At 40.3% G+C, this 20448-nt stretch overlaps 1 protein-coding gene and 1 pseudogene across 1 annotated transcript; both read right to left on the reverse strand.

Moving 5' to 3' along the window:
• Positions 1-862: 862 nt before the first annotated feature.
• Positions 863-9700, reverse strand: LOC140190774 (phosphatidylethanolamine-binding protein 2-like; annotated as a pseudogene).
• A 53-nt stretch (positions 9701-9753) lies between these two features.
• LOC140190773 (phosphatidylethanolamine-binding protein 1-like) lies at positions 9754-15873 on the reverse strand. The gene is made up of 4 exons (XM_072247609.1): positions 15637-15873; positions 14658-14767; positions 12012-12112; positions 9754-10129 (listed from the first exon to the last, which is right to left on the reverse strand). Exons 1-4 carry the CDS (start codon positions 15769-15771, stop codon positions 9912-9914), a joined length of 564 nt encoding a protein of 187 aa, XP_072103710.1. The 5' UTR covers positions 15772-15873; the 3' UTR covers positions 9754-9911.
• Positions 15874-20448: the final 4575 nt, after the last annotated feature.

The raw sequence follows: 20448 nt of genomic DNA on the forward strand, positions 1-20448 counted from the left end.
ATCCCATCTCGTACAAGTCACGTTACAGATATGAGCACTCAATAATTTAATGCTGTTGAACCTGCAATGCTGACTTTCTCCACTAGTTATAAGCCAAAGTACCAAGAAAGGAATAAAAAAAAATTACACGAGGAAGTTTCGGGAAATATGTAACCTTAGCTATACTTGCAGTACATTTTCAGATTACAACAGCAGTACTTTTGCATTTGTGAAGGAGACCAAAACCTGCCTGGGCTTCACACGATGGTAACACACAAATTGCTGGAGGAATCGGCAGGCCAGGCAGTATCGGTGGAAAAGAGTAAACAGTCAACTTTTCAGGCCAAGACCCATCAGTCTCAGCCTGAAATGTCAACTGTACTCTTTTCCATAGATGCTGTGTTCCCCCAGTATTTTGTGCATTTTGCTTGGATTTCCAGCATCTGCAGATTTTCTTGTGTCTATACAAGATGGTTGCCAATCAGTCTGAGAGAAATAGCTTTTCTGTTTCTAATATGGAGGTCTTCCACAAGCGACACTTAAGGACTTGCTTATTATCAGAAACTTGAAGTTTCGATTGTATAATATGGTAATGTGCCAAGTTCAGAGAAAGTTCAGTGCCATCACCTTGCATTAGGTTTCTTTGGAGCTACAGTAAGAGGTCAGAATGAACGTGGCACGCAAACAGGTATTCAGGGTCACATTTCAAACCATGAAAAGGAAGTTCAATTCATTGCTGTACATTAAACAAGGAGGTATTGTGAACTTATTCACCATTACAAAAGGTCTGGAAAAAAATATTAGTGTCTTTAACCTGTGAATGAACTAGTAAGTACAGAGACAAGACCATTTTCATCCACTGATGTTTTATTTCAAAGCCAAAAAGAAGTTGAGTGCTACTTCAGAAGATGTACACACAAATTACATTGGTCACAAGCAAATGTATATGTAAATTTGCAAATTTTTACTTTAGACCCAACTGTTCATAGAATTTAGGTACATTGTTATCATATTCAGTCTGGTAACAGGACCCAGCTGTAGGTGAACCCAAATTATACTTTAAGGAAAGCAGTAGTTTTGAATTTTCCACGTTTATCATCTGACCGGTTGGTCAATCGTGGCTCATCACACTGCAGAGGTTTGGACTGTTCATAAAACAGCCAAATGTAGCGATGAAGGCCTGAAATAAATTTGAAAAAGTTAATTAAAATTGAAGCCCTACCAAAATATTAGCACAGTAGATAGGAAGTGTATTTTTTTTTTTACTGACATTAGTTAATCAGTTCACTTCAAAAATCATAGCCGCACCTAGAACACAGAATTAAGTTAGTAGGGTAATGGAAAACTGAAGGAAAATTTTCTCCATTGAAGGACAGCAATACATTTAAAGAGTCTGGCTGAACAGCTGCCTGGACTATTCCATCAGGCTTTAGGCTGAGCTGAATTACTTTATTAAAAATTATTGTGGATGCAATGGGCTATGAGGCCACATTATGGAAGATTCAAGTTCTTAATGTACAATATATTTGTTGTTGTGACAGTACCCAGTGAAACCATAACCCACTAGACTTTTTCCTCCCTGCATTCGAACATCTCAGAATTGGAACCAACTAATGATTCTCACTTTACTAATACATGAATCATAGTCCCATCTTAACATTAAAGATTGCCTGGTGGACTTGATCATTTCAAATGGCCGTTGTTTACATTCCATCTTGTGCTGGGATTTAGGCACCAAATTTGTCATTCGATCCAACTCAAACATTTTTAATTGCCATCAAAAGAAAACAAATGTCTACTAACCAACTTTCTACATAGGACCATTTACCTCTCATCTTTTGCCCATCACTTTGAATTTGTATCCCATCACTAATAAACCTCCTACACTATGTATTCTCCAGTACAAGAACCTTTCTTTTCTGCACTTCTTAGAACTTTTATATCATTCTTGAAGTGTGCGTCCAATTCCTGGCACCACGACAACATCTAGGCTAAAAGCCTAAACAGCATTTTTATAGAAGACTCAAAATATCTCCGTTGGCCACTTCATTAGATACACCAGCTTGTTAATGCAAACATCCATTTGGCCAATCATGTGACAGCAACTCCATGCATAAAAGCAAACAGACATGATCAAGGTTCAGTTGTTGTTCAAACCAAACGTCAGAATGGGGAAGATATGTAAACCACGTGATTTTGATCTCAATGATTATTGGTTCCAGAGGGGGTGGTTTGACTATTGCAAGCTGCTGATCTCCTGGGATTTATATGCACAACATTATCTAGAGTTTACAAAAAAGGTGCAAGAACAAGAAACATCCAGTGAGTGGCAGTTCTGAGGGGAAAAACACCTTGTTAATGAAAGAGGTCAGAGGAAAATGGCCAGACTGGGTCAAGCTGACAGGAAGATGACAGTAATTCAAGTAACCATGTGACACAACTGTGGTGTTCAAAAGAGCATCTCTGAATGCACAACACGTTGAACCCTGCAGAGCACGAACATAATAAAATGGTCACTTATTACCTGTGTGGTCTTGTGCCTCTGAGAACATGCAATACTGTCAGTTATTCAACATGTCCTGCCACAGTTGTCAGCAAATAATGCAACAACATTCACTTCTGTAGGCAAAGTAGCTCAGCTCTTTTGGGGAGCTGTTGACTAAGGATTAGATTTTGTACATGGAGAACGTAAGCTAGGAATCAACACCGCTTACTTGTATTTGGCAGAGTGTAGGAGAAGGAAAGAAGAAAAAAATGAAAAATGTTAAAAGAGCAGAGAAGGCATGATCCAAAACATGTATTGGAGTTAAAGTTAGCTAAGATTCCGCTAAAAATTTAGAAAGTATGTCCAGGGTATGCATAGGAACAGATCAAGATAAACAGTAACAATACATGTAGTAAAAAAAATCACTGAACACTTCAAGCTTATTTTGCCATAAAATAACTCAGACTAATGCTATTTCACATTGTAAGTGTTATGCAATTAATCAAATTGCTGTTGCCTCATTCATCCTTTATGACAACAACAGTGTTGGAGATGAATTACCAGCAACTTTCAGATCTGTCTCTGTGAGACTCCCAACATTGCCACTGATTTTGTGGGGAAACACCCACAAAAAACAAGTTATGTCATCACTCCACAAAATCCAAACTGAATTTTTTCTTTCGTTCTCAAATTTTGATGGTAAAATATATCAGAATTTTCCAGTTGAAGCAGTGATAGCTCATTTTTGGTTCAGATTCCAAAAAATGAAATTTGTGGCACAAATATTGTATCAGTCTGGTGAATTATACAAGTGTATTATATTTCAGGATTGTGTCATATGTGGCACTGCACTGTATATATTAGAAGTGCACAATTGAGAGAATTTGCATTTACATTTTCTGCAAAACAAACCTGAAAAGACTGAATACCTGTAACCAAAATTACTAAATTTGAGTAATGGCTCAGGTTGTACTAATCAATCTGACTTACCAGTTCCTTGAGGAGGGCAGAGCCAATATAGTCAGAAAGAATCTCTCCACTGTTAATATCATTTCCTTTCATGTTAATTACACGAAAATGATGCCCTGCATCAGCCTGTTTGGGAAATTAACAAAGAAATAGTGTAAATGGAAAATTCTGGACATAGTTTTCAACTATATAATCCAATGAAATTTAGAAAAGGGAGGAGCAAGATCACAAATCTGACATTCTTTTTAGGAAATCAGACAGTTAAAGATGACCAAATGATCTCATTCTTGAGAAGCTGACTTTTGAAGATGGAAAGTATCCTATTTCAGTGACCTACTTCATAGAGACACAGAGCATTACAATTGGATAATCAAAGGTATGGCCTATATATTCTGTGCAGAATTCACAAATAGAAACATGGAAGCAATTCTTACTATTCCAGTATTAGGCTGTACTGGGCAAATTTTGGAAGGTTTATGGAAGTGCAGAGCCCAATGAGCAGAACATATAGTTATTATCCTACACAATAAACCCATCAGTAACGAAAAGCAAACATACCTACTCCCAAAAAAAATCTGTTACTTCTCCAATCCATAAACTTCATCAATATCCTTACAGTAACATTTTTTCTTTGTGTATTTTTCAGCTGCATGTTACAAACTTGGATGTCAGCAAAGATGTTTATAACTATTTTAAAAAAAAACAGGGCCAACTTGTAAAAATACTTGAAATTTCATGAATTTATGTCATGCCAAGTTTATTTACAGAAATAGAGAGTGATATTCTTTAAGTTTTACTTAATTACACCTCATCTATTAGCTACGGCCAATGGTGCAATACAAAGGAGCTGCAGCATTTTCAGATTTACACTTTGTCTTCAAGACATTTAGCAGGGTAAAGAGCAATTTAAAACAATGGATTGTTCACTGAAGAATGTTCAAAATATATAAATTGGATTCCAGTGAATTGGGCCATCAGTTAATCAAGGTAGCCACTTATTTAGGACAACCCTTAAAGAACAAAAACTGATCGAGAAAATAGCCAGGATTCCCTTCTAGCCACTTAACTGGGACAGGAGACTGTAGCCGAATAGTTTATAACTAGTGTCAGTTGTGCGCACTTATGTGGCCATTAGAAAACACCATGCTTAGGGTGACAGTGTTTAAATAGCGATAGTTGCACATGTGTTCAAAAAGCAGTGATTTTTGTCATTGATAGTTGGTGAAAAATATGCAGCAAGGTGGTTCAGAAATGTTCTGCTCACTGCAGTTTCACGTATTCAGGCTTGGAGATGCCAGAAGTAGCCAGGAGTGAAAATGAAACAATTTTGCTACTTCAAGTTAGGGACTACAAAGAATTAAGGTATCAACAATCATCGTGAATGTTACAATAAAACTGAAGATTTGGAGGATACAATTGTCAAAAGCATTCTATGAAGGCAGTCCTTTATGAGCACCAAATATTTGCACTGATTTTGTTCATTTACAGTCAATCAACAAAACATGGCAGCATACACTGGCTGAATTTCTCCATTGATAATTATAGGAACTAATACAGATTTATAGTGCAGTAGTAGTAGTATTAGATGTGTTCTAAATTGATTTGCAATTCATTAAGATACATAAATTGTTACTCAGTTTAATAGTAGTTTGTCATTTTTATACCTTAGCCATTTCCAAGAAACTTCAGCTAATTGGAGCAGCCACTATATTGGTCCCGATATGCCACATTTAAACGGAATCCACTGTATATAACTCCATCTTCCCTTTCCTACAAGAAATACCAAAGACATGTCCTTTCATAATTTAAATTAGATTTTAATGTGCAACATCAAGTTAAGTAAGTACAATGACTTGGCTATCGGAACAAATGACAGACTAGATAACTGCTTACAAAAAAAGCAGGTTACAATTTATTGAGTAAAACTTGGAACAGGGAAAGCAAAGATGTGGGTTTAAATTATCAATAGTTAAGATTGCTTGTTTTGTTCATGTGATTTTTCTAACTACAGTAAAGGTTTTTTCTGCCTTAAGGCCACCTAATTATGCACATTTGCATACCTCTTCCTCCAGATAAGCCCATTAATTGACAATAAAAAAATACTAGAATTTCCAGCTGGACCTCAACAGCAAAAACAACAATATTAAATTGTTGAAAACAGGGAAGTGGTCCTCAAGGCTGGATAAAATGTTGGCAGATAAAGTTAGGAATCAGAGATTGCAGGATATTTTCAATTCTCTCTTTTATATTCATTCAAGCCTGTTCGGTCACTCAATGAGATCACAGCTAATATGCAACCAATTTGTTTTCATTTCTTCATTTGTTCAGTTTGTTCATTTGAATTAACCCGGTTTGTCAGTGATCATTTACCGAATTATGTTCCAAACTTCCAATGATTATAAAGTGATTCCTCCTGGGGGGGAGAGACTGGCACTAAATTTTAGACTGCAACTCTGTTTCAGACTGCCTCAGGGGTAATCTTAGGAAAAACCAAATGTATTGTTTTTGAATGTCAGATTCCTTAACTTATTGAAAATTGTCCATTTATCTGAAATTATTTCACTCTCAGCCTGTTTCTTTAAAAACAAAATCAGAAATTGTCATTTCAACACCAACCTAAATTTTGGCGTACTCCTGCTTGGAGCATCTGGGTCAGTTAGAATCAGCGTGTAGAGCTTGTCTGGACTGCCACCAGGCCAGTTAATGCTGACAGGACACTTCTGCACCTGCACACACAAGAGAAATGGCAGCATTGACATAATGCCAGTAGCCAACCATCTGGAGAGTAGGGCAATACCAGTTCAAGCTCGAGTCAATTGGTGGTGGCAGTGGTGATGGCGGGAGCAGGCAAAAACCAGTGAGATTAATGGAAGGGGAACTAGGGACATGCTTGGGCACTGCCAATTCGTGTTGCTGGAGGGAAAAAAAGAAAGCACAAAAAGAGGGATTAAAAACCCAGAATGGAGACAGTGGGCAAGGCCTCCTCCGAAGCATGTATGGAAGAGTATGCACACACCCAGGGGATGATATATTAGTACTTACGGACTGTTTAATTACCATGAAGCAGAATCTGATCTTCACTTTGCTTCCCCTTACTCGCTGGCTCAAGACCCTGCTCCTTGAAGCCTATGCCAACTGGTGTGCAATGGTGACATCACATTTGTGGAAACCACACGCAAGCAACTTCCATTCCACATTATTAAGTTCAGGACCTGGATCGTCAGGACCCTCGCGGTCAATCCCAAATAAGACAAACCCAAACTCTGCTATGATGTCGTAGCCCAGGGCATCAACTTCATTGTACTGAATGAGACATGTCACACAGAAGGGGTGGTGTAAAGAACAAGGCAGCAGCTTGTGGAAGATCAAACCAACTGAACACTATCGTCACAAAACAAATTCACCAAGAGCATCTGGCCCTGCAGAATCAGAAAACATTTCATGATCCTGCAGTTTACTGTAACATGGAACAACATGTTACAGGCATCAATTCATGCCCCCCTTCCCCCAACTTCTGTGGCTTTGCACAAAGCCCAAAAAGACTTCTATTCCAACCTTGTAAGAAATCCTAGTCCGCATCTCAAAAGGGAGATAAGTTCATCCTCTCGGGCAAGTTCAAGGGCAGGGCTGGAAGTGACGTCACATTTAGCACTAACGAAGAGGCACAATAAAGAACTAACAGGATTACTTTGATGGGAATAATCAGGAGTTTTAGGAACTAACTAACCAGTATATAAAGTACTCCTGAATTAGAAGCTCCACCTTTCCACTAGGATAAAGTAACCACTTTAAAGACACCTGAAGTCAGAGGTCCAGCTGAAAACCTATAACCAGAGGAAAGACGGTGGCTGGCGAGTGTCAGTTGCCCAGCTGTGACTTGTTTGGGTCTTCAGGCAGCAAAAGAGCCCTCGATGCATACAACACCCAAGGTCCTACTCCATGAAGTGCCAGGAACAGGGATGAACCCATTAGGGGCAGAGACAGCCTATGCCCTCTAGAAGGAATATTTTACAGATTTCTCAACCACAGTTCTGTCCTTCACAAAACACAGTTAACAACAGTCTATGCAAACCCCTTGGAAGGTCTGAAAGAGTTAACTTTTCTTTACGCAGATGCCAAGCACTCTGCTGACTGCCTCTAACACTTGCAGTTTGTTTTAAATCTTAACAAGGAATAAAGTTATCTAACAAAGTAATTAATAATGCATCCTACTTTTTACCATCACTCTAGAACGACAGTGATCGTTAAGCACATGTAGAGATTAATTTTCCCCCAAAGCAGCAGCCAATTGAAGCAAAAAGACAGCTGCAGTGAAAGAAACGCCGTTGTAATGACAGCCACCATGAAGAGCATGTCGCCACCCTCCCTTTTTGCCCTCCAACTGTTAATAAACCAGTGAGCAGTAACAAACTCCAAGCGAAACGTTGTGAGCAGGCAGCGTTCATTTTCAGCAAACCGCACCTGCAGCCACCTCACCTCACCCCACCCCACCCCCTTGTCCGGGGATTCGCGGTACCTGGGTCGGGGTCAGCACTTTGCACAGCATATCAATGTCCATGTTGTCATATTTGATGGCAAGGGGCTGCTCCGGCTTCTAGTTCGTTCAGGGCCAGCGTCCCGTTCCATTTCTGCAAATCCACCGGCATGTTCCTTGTGCCACCGCTGTCACTCTTCCACACTCGACCTCTGATAGACTGGACACTAGTCTCCTCAATCCTTAAAAGGCTGCGGGAGGGGTTCGTTGCCCTCAAACCACCAGCCAGCCAATCACTTTGAAGTGTAAATCTTAAACACGCATAAATTCACTGACTTTCTCTCAGATTGGTCTTCTTATTCAGAGTTCTATGAAAGTTTAATTCGCTTAATAAAATTACTCACTGTTGACCGATCGTTGCATTTTTACATTCCACCATAGCTATAGTTAGGGATTCAGCAGTTATGGAATTATGTGAATATAGAAAACGTTAATTCAAACAAGAAGCAGCCTTGAATTCTTAAAGTTGCAAGCAGTAATCAGGTTGAAGTTAAAATAACAGTTTTGTAAACAAGTAATATTGTTTAGAGTGTATGGGGGTACTGGCCTCCAGCAGGGGGCTGGCTGCTCAAGAGTTATGGTTCCTGAAGTGTTGTGACCATGAGAGTTTCTTGCATGCATCCAGCAAACCTAAGGCAATGGAGGTATGTTAATAGGCCAGCATCAAACCAGGCTACTATGGCTAAGTTGATCTGCATGATTTGTGAGTGAACGCAAGAAAGCATTTATGGCCAGACTGATATAATCACCAAGCACATCAAACTTTTAAAAGCTTCACAATCATCCAACTTCCCACTCACTTATGGTACCTTATACACCCTTTTAGTGGCTTTTATGCAGTCCTTAACTTCCCTTGCCAGCCGCAGTTGCCTGCAGCTTCCATTTGAGAACTTCTGTGGGATATCTCTATCCTGCACCTTGCGAACTATTCCCAGGAACTTGTTGTTTCTGCTCTGCTGTCATCCCTGCCAGTACCTTCCTCCAGCCCACCTGGGCAAGCTCCTCTCTCATGCCTCTGTAATTCCCTTTATTCCATTGCAATACTGATAAATTTAACTTACATCTCTCCCTCTCAGAGTGCAGTATGAATTCAATCATATTATGATCACTGCCTCCTCAGGGTTCCTTTACAGTAATATCTAGGTTATTACACAACAGCCTACCTAAGGTAGCCTCTCCCCACCCCCCCGCTCAAACACAAGCTGCTCTGAAAAGCCATCTTGTAGGCATTCAGCAAATTCCCTCTCTTGCGATCCAACACAAACCTGACTTTCCCAATCTCCTTGAATATTGAAACCCCCATTACAATTATGTCAATACCCTTACTACATGCCTTTTCTAGTTCCCTTTGCAATCTCAACCCCACATCTTGGCTACTACTTGGAGGCCTATGATTCCCATTATCATGTTTTTTTTTTTAAACACTTGTAGTTTCTTAACTCCAACCACAAAGATTTGACATTCTCTGACACGTCACATTCTATTCTGACCCTATTATCGGAAACCTGACATTTTCATTCTGTAAAATTTGAATGTGTTGAACTCAGAGATAGGGTTCAGTGCCATCACCTTGCATTCTTTCACTGGAGCTACAGTAAGAGGTCAGAATGAATGCGGCATGCAAACAGGTATTCAGGATCACGTTTCAAACCATGAAAAGGAAGTTCAATTCATTGCTGTGGATTAAACAAGAGGTATTGTGAACTTATTCACATCATTACAAAAGGTCTGAAAAAAAATTACCATCTTTAACCCATAAATGAACTAGAAAATGCAGAGACAAGACTATTTTCATCCACTGATGTTTTATTTCAAAACAAAAAGCAAGGTGGGTGCTACTTCCGAAGATGTGCATACAAACAACGTTAATGACACTGGCCGCAATAAAATACACATTTGTTAATACTGGGAAGGAAATGGTTTAAATTACAAGTTTGTAACTTGTTATTTTCCAGCCAACTGTTCATAGAGTTTAGGTACATAGTCATCCCATTCAGCCTGGTAACAACTCCCAGCTATAGGTGAACCCAAATTATACTTTTTACGGAAATCAGCAGTTTTGAATTTTCCACGTTTATCACCTGACCGGTTGGTCAATCGCGGCTCATCACACTGCAGAGGTTTGGACTGTTCATAAACCAGCCAGACGTAGCGGTGAAGGCCTGAAATAAAGTTGGAAAAGTTAATTAAAATCTAAGCCCTACCAAAATATTAGCACAGTAAATAAGTTTTTTTTTTAAAAAAACTGACATTAATTAATCAGTTCACTTCAAAAATCACAGCAGCACCTAGAACACATAATTATGTTAGTAGGGTAACGGGAAACTGAAGGAAAATTTTCTCCATTTAATTCAGCAATTAAAGAGTCTAGCTGGACAGCTGGCTGGACTATTCCATCAGGCTTTAGACTGAGCTGAATTACTTTATTAAAAATTATTGTGGATGCAGTGGGCTGAGGCCACATTATGGAAGCTTCAAGTTCTTAATGTACAATATATTTATTGTAGTAACAGTACCCAGCGAAACCATAAGCCACTGGACTTTTTCCTCCCTGCCTTCGAGCATTTTGAAATTAGAACCAACTAATGGTCCTGCCTTTACTGATACATCAATCATAGTCCCAACTCAACATTAAAGATTGCCTAATGGACATGATCATTTCAAATGGCCATTCCATTCATTCATTCCATCTTGATGCTTAAATCCCAGCACAAGTTAGTCATTTAGTCCGCCTCAAACATTTTTAATTGCCATTAAAAAAAGGAAACAAATGTCTACTAACCCTATAGGCAATTTCCACCAAGTTTGCAGGATCACCACTTTCTACATAAGACCATTTACCTCTCATCTTTTGCTCATCACTTTGAACTTGTATCCCATCACTAACAAGCCTCCTAAACTACGGATTCCTCAGTACAAGGTCAGAGCTAAAATCCTTCAATGAAGAACCCTTTCATTTCTGCACGTCCTGGAATGTTTATATCATCTTGAAGTGTGATGCCAGGAATTAAACCCAAGATTACATTAACAGCCTAAACAGCATTTTTATAAAAGATTCAAAATATCTCCACTGGCCACTTTATTAGATACACCAGCTTGTTAATGCAAACATCCATTTGGCCAATCATGTGGCAGCAACTCCATGTAAAAAAAAAGCAAGCAGACATGATTGAGATTCAGCTGTTCAAACCAAACATCAGAATGGGAAAGAAATGCGATCCAAGAGTCTTTGATTGTTGGTGCCAGAAGGGGTGGTTTGACTATCTCAAACAGCTGATCTCCTGGGACCTACATGCACAACAGTCTCTAGAGTTTATAAAGAATGGTGGAAAAAACAAGAAACATCCAGTGAGCGGCTGTTCAGTGGACAAAAACACCTTGTTAATGAGAGGTCAGAGGAGAATGACCAGATTGGTCTAGCTGACAGTAAGGTGACAGTAATTCAAATAACCATGTTTTCAACTGTGGTGTGTAAACGTACATCATTGCAAAAGCTCTGGAAATTTAAATTACCATGGGGAACGCAAGTTGCTAGTCTACATATTAGCATTGCTTTCTTATATTTGGCAAATTGTAGGAGAGAGAAAGAGGAAAAAATGAAAAATGTTAAAGGGCAGAGAAGACATGATCCAAAACATGTATCTGGGAGTTAAAGTGGGCTACGATTCCACTAAAAAATTTAGAAAGTCTGTCCAGGGTATGTAGAGGAACAAATCAAGATGAACAGTGATCAAATTTTTAATTCTCAAATTTTGATGGTAAATTGTATCAGAATTTTCCAGGCAAAGCATGGATAGCTTATTTTTGGTCCAGATTAAAAAAAAACATGAAAATCAGTGTTGTATCACAGTCTGAAGTGAAATGCATCATATTTCAGGACTGCGTCATGCGTGGCACTGCAATGGATGTATTAGAATGGATGCACAATTGAGAGAATTTAGATTTACATTTCTCACAAAACAAACCTGAAAAGATTGAACACCTGTAACCAAAATTACTAAACTTTTGAGTAATGACTCAGTTTGTACTAATAATCTGACTTACCAGTTCCTTGAGGAGGGCCAGAGCCAACATAGTCAGAAAGAATCTCTCCACTTTTAATATCGTTTCCTTTCATGTTAATTACAACAAAATGATGCCATTCCCTAATAAACAAAGAATAAACATTAATTCTGGGCAGTGCCCTGCATCATCACGTTTAGAAATTAACTAAGAAAACAGTGTAAATGGAAAATTCTGGACATGGTTTTGAACAATGATCCAATGAACAATGAAGTTTAGAAAAGGGAAGAGCAAGGTCACAAATCTGACATTCTTTTTACGAAATCGGACAGATAAAGATGATCTCATTCTTGAGAAGTTGGCTTTGTGAAGATGGAAAGTATCCTATTTCAGTGACCTACTTCATGGAAACACAGAGCATTACAATTAGCTAATCAAAAGTATGGCCTATATATTCTGTGCAGAATTCACAAATAGAAACATGGAAGCAATTCCTACTATTCCAGTATTAGGCTGTACTGGACAAATTTTGGAAGGTTTATGGAAGCACAGAGCCCAATGAGCAGAACATACAGTTACTATCCTACACAATAAACCCATCAGTAATGCAAACCAAACATACTCCCTCCCCAAAAAACCTGTTACTTTTCCAATCGATAAATTTCAACATATTATTTGTAACATTCTTCCAGTAACTATTTATTTTTGCTTTCTGTATTTCACAGTGAATGTTACAAACTTCGATATCAGCTAAGACGTTTATAACTACTTAAAAATAAACAGGACTAACTTGCGAAAACTACTTAAATTCATGAATTTATGTCATTCCAAATTTATTTACAGAAATAGAGATAGCAATATTCTTTAGGCTTTACTTAATTACACCTCATCTATTAGCTATGGCCAATGGTGCAATACAAAGGAGTTGCAGCATTTTCAGATTCATAAATTCTTCAAGACATTCAGCAGGACAAAGTAATTTAGAACACTGGATTATTCACTGAAGCATGTTCAAAATATATACAGTGGATTCCAGTGAATTGGGCCATCGGTTAGTCAGGGTAGCCATCTATTTAAGACATCTCTTAGAGAACAAAAACTAATTGAAAAAATAGCCAGGATTCCCTTCATTTATTTGGGACACTAGGTCACTTAATTGGGATAGGAGACGGTTGCGGAATAGTTTCTAACTAGCATCATTCGCGTGCACTTCCGCAGCCATAAGACAGCACCATGTTTGGAGTGACAGTTTTAAAGTAGCATCAGTTGAGCATGTTTATGTTCAAAAAGCAGTCACGGTTGTCACTGATAGCTGGTGAAAAATAAGCAGCAAGGCAACTCAGAAACGGTCTGCTCACTGCAGTTTCAAGTATTCAGGCTTTGGGATGCCTGAAATGGCCAGGAGTGAAAACGAAACAATTTCACTGCTTCAACAAGTTGGGACCTATGAAAAATTAAGGTATCAACAATTATCTTGAATGTTACAATTAAAAAGATTTGGAAGATGCAATTGTCAAAAGCATTAAAGGCAGTCCTTTACATGCACTAGACATTTGGACTGATTTTGTTTATTTACAGTCAATCAACAGAACATGGCAGCATACGCTGGATGAATTCCTCAGCTGATAATTATTAAGAACTAATGCAGTTTTATAGTGCTGTAGCAGCATTGGGAATGTTCCAATTTGTTCTGTAATTCATTTAGATATACAACCTATTACTCAGTTTAATAGTAGTTTGTCATTGTTATACTCTGGCTAGTTCCAAGAAACTTTAGCTAACTGGGCAGCCGCTAAATTGGACCAAAATACATTGGTCCCGATGTATCACATTTAAACAGAACCCACTGTATACAACTCCATCCCTTTCCTACAAGAAATACCAAAGGCATGTCCTTTCAGAATTTAAATTAGATTTTAATGTGCAAAATCAAGTTAAATAGGTACAGTAACTTGGCTATTGAAAATGAGAGACTAGATACCCACTTAAAAAAGGTTACAATTCATTGAATAAAAAAGGAACAGTGAAAGCAAAGAAGTGGGTTGAAGTTATTTATGTGGGTTAAGATTGTTTTTTTGTGCATATAACTTTACAACTGAAGGTCTTTTCTGCCTATTAAAGCCACCTAATTATGCACATTTGCATACGTCTTCCTTCAGAGAAGCCCATTAATTGACAATAAATAAATACAAGAATTTCCAGCTGGGCCTAAGCAGCAAAAATGACACTATTACATTTCTGTAAACAGGAAAATGGTCTTCAAGGCTGGATAAAATGTTGGCAGATAAGGTTAAGAATCAGGGAATGCAGGATATTCTCAATTCTCTTTTATATCCATTTAAGCCTGTTCTGTCACTCAATGAGATCACAACTAATATGCAAACAATTTGTTTTATTAGTTATTTAAATTAACCCAGTTTGTCAGTGACCATTTACGGAATCATGTTCCAAACTTGCCATGATTATAAAGTGATTCCTCCTGGAAAAAGAACGGGCACTACATTTTAGACTGCAACTCTGTCTCAGCCTCCCTGAGAGCTAACCTTTAGGAAAGGATAAATATATTATTTTTAAGTGTCATATTTTGTTAATTTACTTCAAATTTTCTCTTACCTGAAATTATTTCACCCTCAGCCTGTTCCTTTTAATCATTAAAAAAAAATCAGGAATGATCTCTTCAATACCAACCTAAATTTTGGTGTATTCCTGCTTGGAGCATCTGGGTCAGTTAGAATCAGCGTGTAGAGCTTGTCTGGACTGCAACCAGGCCAGTTAATGCTGACAGGACACTTCTGCACCTGCACACGCAAGATAAATGGCAGCATTGACATAACGCCAGGAGCCAACGTTCTGGAGAACAGGACAATACGAGTCTAAGCTCAAGTCAATTGGTGGTGGCAGTGGTGATGGTGGGAGGAGGCAAAAATCAGAGGAATTAACAGAAGAGGAACTAGGGACGTGCCTGGATTTGGGCACTGCCAATTCGTGTGTTGCTGGGGGCAAACAAAAAATTAAAAACCCAGAATGGAGACAGTGGGCAGGGCCTCCTCTGAGGCATGTATGGAAGAGTATGCACACACCCAGGGCATGATACATTAGTTATGGACTGTTTAATTACCATGCAGCAGAATCTGATCTTTACTTTGCTTCCCCTTATTTTGACTACACTGATTTGGTATTAATGGTATGCGCCTTATAATACGATGAAGTGGTTCCAGGGCAGTGGACGCACCTCGAAAAAGAAAACGTCCCAAGAGGTGAAAACGTCAAACGAACGCCAAGGAAGGTCTGCGACTTGCAGAGTTTATTTTCCTTCGCGCAGATTCCAAGTGCTAGTTTGTTTTAAATTTTAACAGGGAATAAGGTTACTTTTAATATAAATTAATATTGCATCCTACAATTTACCGTCACTCTAGCAGAGTGATCGTTAAACACATTTAGAGACCGACCCCTCCCTTCCCCACCCCCACCCGCAGCGGCCTGCAGCCAACACAAGCGCTGCAGCAAAAGAGACGCCGCTGTAATTACAGCCGCAGCGGACAGCCTGTTTGCCCTCCAACTGTTATTAACCAGTGAGCAGTTAGCAAGTCCAAGCCAGGGGCTGTGACCCAGCAGCGTGCATCTGCAGCCGCCCCACCCCACCCCCGGGCCGGGGGACTCGCCGTACCTGGGTCGGGGTCAGCACTTTGCCCAGCGTATCGATGTCCACGCTGTCATATTTGACGGCGAGGGGCTGCGCCGGCTTCTCATCCACTTCGTTCAGGGCCAGGGGCCCGCTCCATTGCTGCAGATCCATCGGCATGTTTCCCTGCGCCTCCGCTATCACTCGCCCGCTGACAATTCAGCACATGCGGCAATCCCGCACTCAGCGCGCTTTCAAATGGCGGTCGGCACTCCGACTTAAAGGTGCATTACCGCCACCTACTGGACCGGAGTGTGGAGTCGAGAGTCGGGAAATAAAACCCCGACTAGCTCTTCACCAACTAAATTACCCCCAAAGCCCGATAGATTTTAAATAATGAAAGACTTTATTGTGAATTAAATTTACAGTCACTTCCCTAACTTAAAGTTTTTAAAATGAAAACTGTCAACCCCCCAAAGCTAGTAGCTCAGCCTGCATTTGTTTTCTTTCAACCTTGTTATGCTTCACATTGTAAAAGAATGTGTTCAACCGTTTCATAATGATGCCAACACCCGCAACACCCCAGACTGATGTTTTCCAACAAGATATAAGGAATAATTAAGCATAGTATGCCCCATTCTAAGTCTACTACTACTACTACTACTACTACAACAGACATCCCACCCTGCAAAAACTCATTTCAGGGAGGTAGCACCCCCGGCCCCCGCAACCCCCTATCCCACCCCCCCCGACGGTCGACCTCCAAGGGTGTATGTAATACTTTGTTTAGTGATTTTGTCTAATCTGTAAACCAAGTTGGGTATATGCAGCAAATGTAACATTAAAATATGTACTTATATTATATTATCATGTTTATTCTATTACAACTTTAAGCAAGTCTACAGGGAGTTTGGCCTCATCAAGTAGGACATCAATAGCGTAGCTCCTTAGCAAGCCAGCCAGCTAGTTTAAATAACGTTAGCTATGCTAATGAACGAATGACACCTGTTAAACTCACCTCAACATGTCTTTTGCATTTTAACCCACCATGGGCAATAGAAAAGTCACTGTTGCAAACAGTGCAGCGAGCAACACCGTCATTATGTTTGAGGTCGACTGTAAAGCCCGCCCACAGAGAAAACTGATAGGTCCACTCAGCAGGGATCTGCAATCGTTTTTGCACCGCCGACCGGTTTAATATTGACAATATTCTTGCGGACCGGTCGACCGGGGGGCGGGGGTGTTAATCACAACCGGAATATAGGTGATAAGTCAATCGCATCATAACATTTTAAGTATCTTTTGGATATTAAACACACAGCGCATATTTTCCCCGTATGAACATATAAAATCATTGCAACACACCAATATCGCTGAATCAGTGGGAGCCCTGGGCTTGTTTCCCTGCAACAACACGGTCCTATCGAGGGGTGATGGGAGACAGCGATACTCGAAGGGGGTTCCTTATATCCACTCTATTCCGCAATTTACTTTTCGTTGCATTCATTGCAGAAAATTCCGCTTCACAGAGATATGTTGGAAATGGAAGCAACGTTTTCAGTGCTTCCGTGGCTATTTCAGGATATTCAGCCTTGACTTTGATCCAGAATGCTGGCAGAGATGTTATGTCAAACATACTTTTCAGCTCGCCGTCATTTGCAAGCTCGAGGAGTTGATCCTTTTCCCGCGCTGACATGGATGATTCACCGGGGACATTCACAAATGGGTCACGGACCCATTCCTTTGCACGTCTCGGGTCACTGATGACCTCACGTGCGTTAAAATTCACCAGGGCGTGACAGGGAATAAGGAAAGGTGCAGCTGACTTCTATCGTTTCATATCGTCAAATCATATCGTTTCCTTGCTGCCCGGTGGTTGGGAACCACTCTTAGCACGAAGAGAGACTAATCAGGATGCTCGCTCTCGCTCTCCCTCTCCCGCTCAAAAAAATCTATTTCTGGGATATTGTATATAATTTCCGGGCGTCAGGGAGCCACTATCGATATGCGGGAGACACCCGGAACTTCCGGGAGAGGTGGGATGTCTGCTACTACTACGTCGACTCAGGCCTAAGGGGCTGGCGTTGGGCACAGTGACGGTCTCTCCACTTCTCCCTCTCCCTCATCAGTGTGTTCAGTTCATCTATATTAGCCGCGCTGCTGTCTTCTAGGAGCGTGTTGACCATAGTCTTGGGAGGGTGCCCAGGGTTCATCCTCCCATGCTTGGGCTCCCATATGATGACTAGGCTAGCAGGTAGCTCGGGATGGCGTAGACAGTACCCCGCTAGTTGCAGTCTTCTCGCCTTGATTTTAGTGGAGAGCACCGGTAGGTTGTTATAGAGCTCAACATTCGTCATGTGCTGTTGCCAACTCACATCAAGAGCCATCTGGAGCATTCGTGTATAGCAACCATCTAGAGACTTTCGCATTGTCTAAGTGAGTGTCCACGTCTCGCATCCATACGTGAGAATGGGCTGTATGACTGCTATGAAAATCCTCTTTTTAAGCCCTCTGGTCAGGTTCGACTTCCAGGTTTCCTTCATGTCGTTCATAGCCCTCTACGCCAGCACCTTCTGTATCTTTATGTCCTTCTCCGAACTCATCATTCTTGACCCGAGGTACTTGTAGAATAAAGTCGAGTCAAGTCTAAGTCGAGTCAATATAATTCCTGGCAATACACATAAAAGTTGCTGGTGAACGCAGTGGCCAGGCAGCATCTCGAGGAAGAGGTACAGTCGATGTTTCGGGCCGAGACTCTTTGTCAGGACTAACTGAAAAATGAGCTAGTAAGAGATTTGAAAGTGGGAGGGGAGGGGGAGATCCAAAATGATTGGAGAAGACAGGAGGGGGAGGGATGAAGCCAAGAGCTGGACAGGTGATTGGCAAAAGGGATATGAGAGGATCATGGGACAGGAGGCCTAGGGAGAAAGAAAAGGGGAAGGGTGAAGCCCAGAGGATGGGCAAGGGGTATAGTGAGAGGGCAAGGGGTATAGTGAGAGGGACAGAGGGAGAAAAAGGAGACAGAGAAAAAGAATATATATATTAAATAAATAAATAACGGATGGGCTACAAGGGGGAGGAGGGGCATTAATGGAAGTTAGAGAAGTCAATGTTCATGCCATCAGGTTGGAGGCTACCCAGAAGGAATATAAAGTGTTGTTCCTCCAACCTGAGTGTAGCTTCATCTTGACAGTAGAAGAGGCCGTGGATAGACATATCAGAATGGGAATGGGATGTGGAATTAAAATGTGTGGCCAATTCCTTCCCTTTTTGTCTTACCCTCTTTTCCCATCAATCCAACAGTTTTATGTATTCTAAAGGATAATGTAGCCCATTATCCCACAGATCTTGCCATAATCTCCTAATTCTTAGCCCCACTAACTCCTTAGCTTCTGCTTTGCTAAGTGGAAGGTCTATATCCACAGGTAAACTGTTAATAGGTTTTTTGGCCAAACAATCAACCTGCTCATTCTGCTCAACATCTCTATATGCAGGACCCCATAAGAAGACATGTAGACCAATACTTTGAATTTGAAATAAAGTTTGAAGAGCTTCCAGCAGTAAATCAGACTTACTGCTAGAACAACCTGTTTTAAGACTAATCAAACCAGAAAAGAATCTGAACAAATTATAACTTTGCAAAGACAGATGTGCTCCACCCACACCGGTGGCAACCATTTCTGCAGTATACACTGATAAATAGTTTTAGTAAGACATTTCTTTATTGTTACCTGTAGTTCAAGCACAAAAACAGCCACACTGACATTCCCAGTTAAATTATCTTTTGATCCATCAGTAAAAATGGTTAACATATCACAATAATTTTCCTTAACTTACCGATGAACCAAAAGAATCTCGGGCATATCTGGATCTTGGATTTCATTAAATCATGCAAACTAAATCAACTAAAGCCACTGGAAAAATCCATGATGGGATTACTGAAAAAGCCACTGTGGGACAAATTAAATAATCCCGCAAACCTATATTCCTAGCATGATGAGAACCCAAACACAAGGAAATCTGCAGACGCTGGAATTTCAAGCAACACACATAAAAGTTGCTGGTGAACACAGCAGGCCAGGCAGCATCTCTAGAAAGAGGTACAGTCGACGTTTCGGGCCGAGACCCTTCATCAGGACTAACTGAAAGAACAGCTAGTAAGAGATTTGAAAGTTGATGAGAACCCAGCCACCCAAAAGTAAAAACACTCTTCTTGTGATGTTCCCAACGGTCACCCAACACACTTTTTACAGGGTGATCGTTCCTCTGTCCGCTCAGGTTAACCCAGTATGTTAACGATCACTTCATCCTCTGCAACTGTAAGGGTAATTGTCCCATTTCAACCAGTGAAGCTGAAACAGGGGACAACCTTACTGCAGTACAACCGCCTTAATGCCTGAGCTTGTATCACGTTCAAACATATTAAATTTGAAGATGAAGCTGATCCATAAGCCACACAGCCATAATCTAAATAAACAATTATATATAGGCAACAGGGATTTTTGTGCAGCACCCCAAGAATACCCACAATAGACACCTTAGGATACTTACTGCCCCTTTACATTTGTCAATTATCTTACTGATATGGTGCTCCCACGACAGCTTGCTATCCAACCACATGCCAAGAAATCTTACCACTGACACTTTCTCAAGAGTTCGACTACACAATTTCAAATTAAGTGCAGGTCTATTGATCCTCTTCGTAAAACATATAACTTGTGTTTTTGCTACTGACAGCTTAAAACCCCATCTATTTGCCCACTGTTTGATCTTATTAATTGCTAACTGCATCCTATGTACAGTTAAATTGAAAAATTTCCCCTGATCCATAAAGTTCCATCATCTGCAACAAGTGAT

Source organism: Mobula birostris, chromosome 31 (genome assembly GCF_030028105.1).
Source record: "Mobula birostris isolate sMobBir1 chromosome 31, sMobBir1.hap1, whole genome shotgun sequence".
In the NCBI taxonomy this organism is placed as follows: domain Eukaryota; kingdom Metazoa; phylum Chordata; class Chondrichthyes; order Myliobatiformes; family Myliobatidae; genus Mobula; species Mobula birostris.